This window comes from Phragmites australis, chromosome 11 (genome assembly GCF_958298935.1).
Source record: "Phragmites australis chromosome 11, lpPhrAust1.1, whole genome shotgun sequence".
In the NCBI taxonomy this organism is placed as follows: Eukaryota; Viridiplantae; Streptophyta; class Magnoliopsida; order Poales; family Poaceae; genus Phragmites; species Phragmites australis.
Window position 1 is genome coordinate 16625895 of NC_084931.1, and position 11309 is coordinate 16637203.

The following is an 11309-nucleotide window of genomic DNA, read 5'->3' on the forward strand; positions in this document are numbered from 1 at the left end:
AAAATGGTTTCTCAAGAGGGAAAGGGTCACAGACGTTTTTTAAAAAAAAAACATGTCTATGACATTTTGTATAGGCAGGTTTCAACAAAAACCATCTATGATATTTAATAGGCACATAGCATTTTTTAGAAAAACCTGTCTATGTGTATTGCGAAACTGACATGTGTATAGCTATATTAGAGATGCGGGTGTTATTTAGACCCATTTATGTGTAGCTTTATTATAGACAAAGTTATAACAGTATGTAACAAGAAAGATATCATAGACACTTTCACAAAGATGAAAACCTATAACCATTTGTAATAGGGTTTAAAACTATCCGTGATAACCCGTTTTGAGGTAGTATCGGCAGGTTATTATGTCTCTTTTTGACCGGGCACTACAATAGAACTGGTCATCCAAGCTGGGTCATCAGTGTTGGTTAGGCCAGAACCGGCACTGATGAAGTATTAGTGCCGGTTTGTAACTTCCTGCGCTCGTTCAATGATTGTGTCGGGGTCAAACCGATACTGATACTCAGTATCAGTGTTGGTTCTTAGAAAAAACCGGCATTGATACTTCAGTGCAGCTGGTAATCATGAACCGACACTGATACTTCTTATCAGTGTCGCCTGTGGATATCAGTCGACACTGATACTACTTCCTACATGTCACTACCCCTTAGCCGTCTCGACGCCTCCACTCTCTTTCTCTCCCCATCGGCCCCTGCCTGCTGCCTCCTCCTAGTCGCACGTCGGACCGCCGCCTCCTCCTCATCGCCTCTTCCTCATCGCACCCCAGCCCGCCGTATCTTCCACTTAACACATCGGCCCACTGCCTCCTCCTCATTGCGCGTCGTCCCGCAGCCGCCTTCTCGTCCTCTTCGCACGTTGGCCCGTCACCTCTTCTTCATCGCACGCTGGGTCGTCGCCTCCTCCTCCTCATCGCCTCCTCGGCATCCCCATTGCGAGTAACAGCGGTAGTGGAGGTGGAGGGCGTAGATCCTGTCAGCATGGAGGTAGCCGTTGCATCCTATCCCGCCGTTCGGGTTCGGGTGACCTCCCTCACACTCTCGGTCTCCAGATCCTCGATGGCTTCAATCTTATGTCTTCTTGCATAGTGTTGGGGGTACACAATGTTTGACCCGTAATGCAGGAAGATTCGTGAAGAAAAGTACCAGTCACACCTTGAGTTTCGGTATGATAGCAATGATTTCGTTATCTATGGAAGTCAAATGGAACTTCCGTTTGAAGCAACGGCTAGTGCGCTCATTTATACACTAAACCAATTTGATGTAATATTTAGAGTTGAAATTTTACATATGAACTATGCACACAATGGTCTTTGATGTCATTTTAGAAATACTTATAGTTTGAATTAATGTATTAGTGTTTATCGTGTCTGGAATATCTGTTTATGAGTGAAATATCTGTATATGAGCTTGTTATCTGTGATTGAATTATGAGTGAAATATAAGTATATGTGCTTGTTATCTATGTTTGTTCATGGATGAATAGGAACTAAAACAAGCACTGATAATCAGTATCAGTGCCGGTTCATAATAAAGAACCGGCACTGATACTGATTATCAATATCGTTTTATAACAAATAGTCATCACTGATACTCATTATCAGTACCGGTTCAAAAATCGGCACTGATAATCACTGACTATCAGTGCTAATTCAAAAACCATCACTGATGGTATTTTTTAGCCGGCACTGATGACTATTTCTATAGTAGCGGGGGAAAAGGATCCAAAATTCAAAAATTGATTCAAATTTTGAATAAGATTATAAAAACTCCTAGATCAATCGTCAATATATATATCCAAACAGTACCATCCTGCTTTGTTTGAATGCTTGGACCCTCTAACTTTGGTGATAAAAAAATTCAGAAAGTCATGATCCATCCTCTCCATGCATTATATGTTTAAGATTTGGATTTTGATTAATTAAATCCTCATGTCAGAAACAAGAATGGCCTCATGTGCTCTTTGCTCAGGACCACATTTCCTGCCTCCCCCAGGTCCTCATCACTAGCCCTCACTCTCTCTCTCTTTCTCTCTCTCATTGATCATAGCCCATAGGTCATAGCCCACCCCTGTATCTGGTACATGTCTCCTAGCTAGCCATGAGCCGCTGACATCCCTCTTTCTCTAGAACTCCAAACTCCCTTTTGTGCATCCCTCCTAGCTAGCTAGGATCCCCTGCACCTCTCTCGCTCTCTCTCTCTCTTTAAACTCCAAACTCACTTTAGTCGAACGTTATCACTCAAGAAGAGCCAAAAACCAATGCTGAACAGGGAAGACAAGACGAGGATGCTCCCCAAGAGCTCGAGCCAGAAGACGCTTCGGGCCGCCATGCAGGAGGAGCGGGAGCAAGCGACCACCAGGGTAACCGGTCGCCTCATCTCAACGGACGCCTCCCTCTCCAACCCCTCCTTCCGCGTCTACTACGGCGTCGCCTCCGCCGGCTCCGTGCCCTTCATGTGGGAGTCGGCGCCGGGCACCCCCAAGAATGCCATCTCCGACACCACCCTCCCGCCGCTCACGCCGCCACCGTCCTACTACAATAACAAGGCCGCCAAGACCAAGTTCACCAAGTCCCAGTCCTCCAAGAAGCTTATCTCGTCATCGAAGCCGGCCACCTTCGTCCACAGCATCCTCCCCAAGCTATGGAGGAGCCACACCATGCCCTCCCGTTCGTCGTCGGTGGCGCCGCCGTCCAAGGAGGGGGTGCAGTGCAACCGGAGGAACAGGCTGCCGGTGAGCCCGCGGTCGTCGTTCTCGTCGACATCGAGGGGAGATGACGAGGAAGACGGTGCAGCATCGTCGCCCACGTCGACGCTGTGCTTCCGGTCCCGGCACTCTGGCGGGGGCACCGGGAGGCTGCATGGGCTTCTGGCGTCCGTGATCGGAGGACAAGGTACCGCCGCATCTTAATCAGGGTTTGCATTTTGTCCTTGGGTAGTGTACTACTGTGTCGTCGTCTACGTTTACCTTGAGGACAGTGCAAGAGATGTGAGCTCTGTACGGTTACACATGATATGGATATGCAATGTGGAAGTGTGTCTAGTGTTTGTAGTAGGATGTATTCAAAACAGGTGGTGATTTGTTTATGCAGAATCCAAAATAATGTATTTGATACAGATTAATGCGTGTCATCGACATGTTAGCATATAGCTGGTTTGTCTATGATTTCGCTATCGCCTTTAAGATGTATGCTTCGTATTCAAGATTGGACCAAGTCCATTTGGCCCCTCAACTCAACTATTGCTTTACATAGAAATATCACTCAATTCTACTGTTCACACTTGTCGCTTCGAAATCTCGAAACTTGAGTGTATTTCTAGACTAATACTAGTTTATTTTTCTCAAAAACAAACACATGTTACAATTGAGGGGGTATAATGGACTTGCACCAATTTGGAGGTGCGCGAGAAGAATGATCTGTGGAGGTTGCTTATGGTCAAATATACACTCTACAAACAGTTATGTTCATGTAAACTTTTTTTTCTTGTATGTCTTTTGGACTCATCAAAAATATAGGGGACAAATTTTATTCAATGAGATACCTCTGTTATATACATACTCCTATTCCATGTTGGTTTTTTCACCAGGATCGAACAACCACGAAGAACACAAACACACAAAAGAATGACGAGATTTTTTTCAACACACGCTGCTACTTTATTTCTCACACACGCACACTTTATAATTCACGGACATGACTCTTTTTTCACGGCACCTCTCTTCTCCGAGGCACATTATAGTGTTTGTAGTAGGATGTATTCAAAACAGGTGGTGATTTGTTTATGCAGAATCCAAAATAATGTATTAAATAATGTATTTGATACAGATTAATGCGTGTCATCGACATGTTAGCATATAGATGGTTTGTCTATGATTTCGCTATCGCCTTTAAGATGTATGCTTCGTATTCAAGATTGGAACAAGTCCATTTTGGCCCCTCAACTCAACTATTGCTTTACATAGAAATATTACTCAATTCTACTGTTCACACTTGTCGCTTCAAAATCTCGAAACTTGAGTGTATTTCCAGACTAATACTAGTTTATTTTTCTCAAGAACAAACTCGTGTTACAATTGAGGGGGGTATAATGGACTTGCACCAATTTGGAGGTGCGCGAGAAGAATGATCTATGGAGGTTGCTTATGGTCAAATATACACTCTACAAACAGTTATGTTCATGTAAACTTTTTTTCTTGTATGCCTTTTGGACTCACCAAAAATATAGCGGACAAATTTTATTCAATGAGATGCCTCTGTTATATACATACTGATACTCCTATTCCAATGAAATATCCTCTATTTATTTCACACGGAGAGGTTACTGCCAAAGCTAACTTTCTGAGCATGCTTTAGAGGATAGCTGCCGGTTGCAGGAACAACGAACTGAAGCACAAGGCAACTTTGTGGTAAGTATTTTCCTGCAGCTAGACCTGCGTGAAAAACAAATCTCTTCTCGGAGGAAAAGAAAGATTGCTTGGAATAAATCTCATCGCATTACAACCATGAATATCTCTTAATTTAAACTGGTTTGAAATGGTACAATCTCCAAGGAATTTTTTCGATTCCAAGGATTTTTGCCGATTCCAACAGGAATAGAATTGTTTCTGGCCGTAAAGAAGGGTTATATATATCTCAATATGTTCCAAGGTTTTTTACTGGGACTCACATGACCGGAAAAGAAAAACGATGTTTGCCCTCCTCTTATGTATGGTGCCTTTGTGCGACCACCGGAAAATTAATAGAGAGTTGCAAATTTACAAATTTCAGGAAACATGTAAGAATTTTATATACAATAGTTCGATTCTGGCAGAAATTAAAAATGCTTTTGCATTCGATTGGCACTTTATAGGAAATCTAAGTTCTTTGGTGGAATCTCCCTCTTCATGCGCCGGCAAGGTACATGTGAGATGTGATGATATGAGAGAGAAAGGATAGACGGACGGTGGTACTACTGCATGCAGAGATGCAGTGCAGAGCGAGTTACTGAATGAATGAACATGGATCAAGAGTGAGACGGCCACACAGCCATGATCGATTCAATAAATAATGGTGGCCACCACCTCTGCTTGCTCGTTACTGTGCTTGTTATTGGATGGGCAGCCTGGTCCGATGGATCCCTGAAAACTTGTCCCCCATTGACTAAACCGATCGAAACACTGATTGTCAGCCGCCCCTAGATGTTTTCACATTGACATTGAGCACCGTACTGTTGTTTGCTTTTTAATATGCTAAGATATATGTGGCTGAGTGCTCTCTGATTAGCCCTGCAAAACTTTGGCATAGTCAAGTACAGATCATAGCTCAAGCTCACCATCTGTTTGGGTTTAAGCTGCTTAGCTTGCTCCTAGGTGACTCTGAAGATTAGAATAGAGCAAAGTCATGGAATGTAAATGTAGCCTGTAAACTCGCTCAGTTACGGTATAGGTGATGTGCGACCAATATGTGAGTACATGGTTGTGCAGCATCGAACTGGCATTCTTTGTTGCAACGTGAAAAGGTTCAGTGTATCTGCCTGCTGCAATGATGCTGCCGTAGGTACTAAGTACCGTGCATACCAGAAAGATATCTAATCTATTCCAGCTACTTGAGTAGGGTTCTCTTTTCTGCTTAGCTAGGAATGATCAGGATCGGATGGAAGCAATATCATACATTGTACCATAGCTAGCTAGCTAAAAAGCACAACGCCATGATTTTCTTTTCCTTTAAGATAATGTTTTTGCTAGGAGATCGAACAGACATGCTGAAGCTTTCAATAGCTGCGGATGGATGTAACCGGTACTCACAGATATGAGAAAACTCTGTCTGGGTGGGGTTTTATATTATTAGCACATATATATTAATATTGATGATGTGCATGTGTTATGTACATATGTTGCTTAATATGTTTGGACTAATATGAGTCAAGTTTGGAAAACCTGTGCTCAGAATTGGTTGTTGGTTGGTTTTATGTGCAAGCGTTGTTCTAAGGGTGAACGAGGTTGCTGACAGGATTGAGACTATGTTTAGGGAGAAACTGATGCCAAGGCGGTCAATAGGCTCATATGACGTTCGTGTTAGAGACGGTGCATGTGAAGATGGATTGCACTATGAAGTGTGGTCTATGGTATAGCGCGTCATATGATGATACGGAAGAATTGCTCTATAAGTATGCATGCGTGTGTGCTATGGGACATAGGAATTGGATGCTTCAGTATTGCTGATATTGTGCGGCATCAGGATTTTGTCGGCACAATGTGCAAGTGTGCTGCTGGGCCACAGGTCGGCACTATGCGAGACTCTTGGCACTGTGCAAGGCTCCGGTGCATGAGCTATTGCGTCATAGTGGTGTCACTGTGTTGGCTCAGCACAGTATGGCAGAGGCCTGTTGGAATGCGTTGGACAACCCGTGAGGACGTCTAGATGCTTGTGGGCTGGGGCCTGGAGACGACCCAAGCAGCATAGCTCAGTGGCTGGCGCGAGCAAAGCGGAGCGTCGGCCCAGACAAGCTTGGCGTGTGGGCGCGGCTAGGCCCAAGGTTGGTGCTCGTCAGCTAGGGTGCAGCCCACGGTGAGCCGAACGCGGTTTCGCCGGCTTGGCGAAGTGGGTTGAGTCAGCCGGAGCAGCCGAGGCGAGTGGTTGGCTCGGGTGCGCGGAGGCACTAGGCCTGGTGATGGGCTGGCGCGTGGAGAAGGCCCATGTGGGCGCTGGCTGGCTTGGGAGTCCGTGGCCCAACCGGTCTATTTGTTGTATTGGAGAGGTCAACGACAATAAATAGATAGGAACAGTGTTGAAACAAGCGACTGAATACAGTTAGGCCTGAAAATGGGTCGTGACGACCCGAGGGCCATACAGGCCAGCAGATAATGGGCTGACATGAAAGGGCAATTTATGGGCTCTCCAAAGGAAAAGGCTGGGTTGGATCGGGCCATGCCTCAAAAGGGTTGGCATGGGCTGACCTCTGGATGTGGCCCATGTCAACCTGTAGGCCGTGAGGGAAGGGCTCAGCCTGTGGGTCGTGAGCGGCCACTTTCTTGAGCACGAACCCTTCGTTGCTTCTGTCGTTCTGCGTCGGCTCGAGCAGGAAAGGAGTGATGGCGGCGCAGTGCTATGAGGGTTGACGGGTGAGGGTGGCGCAACACTACGAGGGCTGAGGGGCAAGGGCGACACGGCGCTGCGAGGGCCTCCCCCCTCTGTCGCCTTCATTTCCCGGTCCTCCGGTTCTCTTTTGCCGCTGCTACAGCCCTGTCCTGCTAGTTTGCCACCGCCAGGTGCTTGTGCGTGGTATGATCTCCGCAATTAGCTAATGATTAGTATGGAATTGAGAATACATGATTAGTAGTTACTTGATTAGTGTTTCTTCGATTCTGTTGTGCTACCTATGCTTCTTGTGTGCTGCAATTTTAACATCTTGTTGTTGAAGCCTGATGGATTTTTTTTCTACACTCAAGTGAATAAAAACAGCAGCATTGTTGGTTTATTTGGCACTCAGGGACATAGTTTGCATGAGGTTGTCAAATGCAGTTCTAACGATTGTAGCTGGTGAACAAAACAATAGTATTGTTGGTTTCTTTGGGCACTTAATGTGTAGCTGGTGTGTGTTTTCATCATTTTTTAATATTAGTTGCTGCTTCATATCCTGCATATTTTTCTTTTGTGTATATATCCTGAAACGACATCAATATTAAGCTTACAATTACACATGCTCCTGCATATTAGGTAATTTTATATCATGAATAGGATTCCATTGATGTCAGAAATTTTTGTGGATAAATGATAATCATGACATTCTCTTGGCTGACCAGTCAAGTCGTACATCCAAAAAAAGGGCTAAGGTCGGGAATATGTTGAATCCGAACTTGTAGATGGCAAAGAAAAGGCAGTATGCAAATATTGAAAGGAACAAATCACCTGAATAGGCATATTGGCTTCCACTGTCATAGCATTCCACTTGAGGATAGGGAGAAATTCTTCCTAACCTTGAAGCCAAAATCCGTGATGGGGACCAAATTTTCTTTGACCCCCAAATGTGTCGTAGTTTAATAGCCCAGTTCTTTATTAGCTCAGAGATTGCATTTTGAAAATCTAATGATCCATGTTGGAAAATTGATGAACTACTGTCATCCATCAATGAGAGTAGTTGGTTGACAAAGTGTTCGTTCAGATTGTCTTTCTCTGTATGAAGAAGAGAAGATCCGATTGATGAACAAGGTTGAAAAATTGGTCTCACATGTTAATTTGACCGCTGATCTATGGACTTCTAATCAAAACTTGGGGTATCTCAGTGTCACAATGCACTACATCGATGAAGATTTTGAGCTACATAAGAAGCTCATAGCATTCGAGCAAATTTCTTTCCCACATATATCTTATGCTGTATAGGACAGCATTGGCTCTTGTTTATTAGAGTGGAACATAGTTGGCAAGCTATTCGCACTGACTCTAGATAATGCAAGTGTCGATGACAAAGCTACAAGAAATATGCGTGAGGCTTTAGGTGCTAGAATGTTTTTCAGAGCTGAACACCTCCATGTTAGATGTGCTACCCATATACCCATATATTGAATATCATAGTTCAAGAGGGTTTGAAGGTGGTTCCTAACGCAGTTAGGAGAGTTCGTGACATTGTCAAAATTGTCACATCCACACAATCACATATGCAGATCTTTAATTTAACTGTGGAAAGATTGGCCAGAAAACTAAGTCAGGACTGGTACTTGATGTCCCTCAGCGATGGAACTCAACCAATGACATGATACACGAAGCTCTAAAGTGTAAAGCTGCTATCAATAAGTATGCCACTGAGCAACACCATTTTGCTCCAACTGAGGTGGAATGGGCAAATGCTGAAGCTCTTCATGGGTTTTTGCAGGCCATCAGCGATACCATGAAGGCCTTTTTGGCAGATAGGCATCCCACAGCACATAGATTTTTAAAATTGGTGTTGGCCATTAGGGAAGTTCTACTTGATGAAAGGTGGAATTCAGATGAACTTTTCAATGAGTTGGCTAATGCTATGTATGCCAAATTTCAGAAGTATTGGGATAAACCAAATGTTGTTCTTCTTATAGCTGCTGTGTTGGACCCCTCTCTGAAATTTGACTTCCTTAGATTCTATTTTCATACAATTGGAGCAAATATTCAAGAAAATATGAGGTTGCTGCGTGAATCTTGGGACAAGTACTATTTATAGTATGAGAAAATTGTGAGGAGTCATTCGCTTCCAACATTTATCCAATCTGATGAGCATGCAGTAACAAGTGAGCTCAATTCTAGTTCTTCTGTAGCAGAACTTTTTGGTAAAAGGCGAGTAGAGTTTGCATTCGCTGAATTCACCTCACAAGATACAGACACACACACAACGGTCTGACTTGGATTCTTACTTAAAAGATCCTAGGGTCCCTTCAAAGCCTGATGAGAACTTTGATGTTTTAGGGTATCAGAAAGAAATACAGACATCTACCTTGTCTTTTTTGTAATGGCTAAAGATTTTCTAGCAATTCCTGTGAGCACGGTGTCTTCAGAATCAGCATTTATTGCTCCTGGAAGAATACTTGGTAAAGATAGGACATCTCTATCTCTTGGAACTCTTGAGGCTCTAATTTGCACCAAAGATTGGTTGTTGGATTTAGTGAAGAAGATGAAGGTAAATTGATGATGACTACAGTATTTACCATCAGTTTAAGCATTATTTTATTAATATTTTTATTATTCAATATGCAGCTCAACCAATGAGAGGACATCACTTCATTGAGCCGGAAGAGGAAGAAGATGCTACTACATGCATTACCAATAGGATTTAAAGAGGAGTTAAGGAGGAGAAGTAATTTGCTTACTACATGACGATGTTCAGAACACACTATTTTATCCTTAGTTTAGACTCTCTTTATTATTACTATTTGCAATATCATATGCAATATCTTTGATTATGATCCTACTTACGAATGTATACATGATTATTCTGTTGGATATTTTTGGGGATTTTTTAAAATGGCAATCTGGACACTAACTTTTTGCCTTAAAGATAACTTTATGTGTTGAGAGATATCTATGTGACTATATAGTTGTAGCACATTCAACATTATAATTGTTTACCTATCTGCTGTCTATCCAGATGATGCACGAAATAATTTTTGAAGTGTCATTGCAGCGCAATCTCCTGATTTTTATGTGTCAGGCGTTTGCTTGCTTGTGCACCTGTGCTTGCTAATACTGTAGCTGTCCACAAAAGAGAAATGACCCAAAGGGATGAAGTAGTTCAATCTCAAAGGGTCAGCCTGAGAGCCTAAATAGGGCTAGGATTGGAGCAGGGCCTTGTTCCTTAAAGGTTGGGGTTGGATTAGGGCAGGAAATAAAGCTCGAGGCTTACGGGCTAGCTCGAGCTCAAAAAGGCTCGGCTCGGTCCAACTCGACTTAGAGGCCAAATGAAACAAGCCCGAGCCGTCTCCCTAGCTCGGCGTCAAAACAAGTTGAGCCCAAGCTGACTTGCGAGCGGCTCGTTGGCTAGTTCATCGTGACTGCCCGCCCATGCTTACCTGGTAGTCTGCTCATGCCCGCCTGGCCATTCGCCCTGGACGCCGCGTCTCCACCCATGGTTGACCACCCGTGCCCGCCTGGCTGTCCGCTTCTCCTCCACATCACCATCTCCCATGCCCTCTTCTCCATCGATTCCGACGACACCACCCTCAACTCCACCTCCCTGGGCACCGTGCAGTGGGACCACCTCCTCTCCTGCCTCGCTTTCGATTGGGCCGTGTTCCTCCTCTTCAAGATTGGGAGAGAGACACTGCTCTGCGTCATGGAGGCCATCTCCTCCGACTGTCACTAGCGCTTGGTCGTTGGCACCGACCCGTGCATCTCGCCGTGGCTGGGGCTTGAGTGCAAATAGTCCCAGAGATATAAGACAAGAATCGTTGCTTTGTTAAGCAGCAACCAACTAAAACCAACATTTCTTGGTGCGCCACCCTCGTAGCTGTAGCTGCCGCTTGTTGTCGCCGAGGAAGCTGGCGGCACGGGTGGGAGCCAAGCCAAGCAGAGAGGTGGATGCTGCTTCCACCACCTCCCTCGATCTGGTTAGTGTCAGGCAGTGCACCCGGCGAGGATGAGGAGACGAGGCGGCAGCGCAGGAGCAGCGCAGTAGCGTAGTCACGGTGGCGCCTAAGGCACTACAATAGCACATGGCCGAGGCCTATGCCATAGGAGGGGGAGAAGTCTCCTTTGTCAACATCGACAACTCTCGTGCGACATGGGATCAGTGGAGCAATAGACCACGTTAGAGGAGGCAGCGAGGGAGGAGGCAACAGAGGCGACTCTTGGTTGGT

At 44.7% G+C, this 11309-nt stretch overlaps 1 protein-coding gene across 1 annotated transcript; it reads left to right on the forward strand.

Annotated features, from left to right (window-relative positions):
- Positions 1-2029: 2029 nt before the first annotated feature.
- LOC133883909 (uncharacterized) lies at positions 2030-3185 on the forward strand. Its single transcript, XM_062323311.1, has one exon. It carries the CDS (start codon positions 2271-2273, stop codon positions 2919-2921), a length of 651 nt encoding a protein of 216 aa, XP_062179295.1. The 5' UTR covers positions 2030-2270; the 3' UTR covers positions 2922-3185.
- Positions 3186-11309: the final 8124 nt, after the last annotated feature.

Excerpts from the sequence above, each read along its gene's own strand:
- LOC133883909 (XM_062323311.1), top strand. The coding sequence starts at position 2,271 with ATGCTGAACAGGGAAGACAAGACGAGGATGCTCCCCAAGAGCTCGAGC.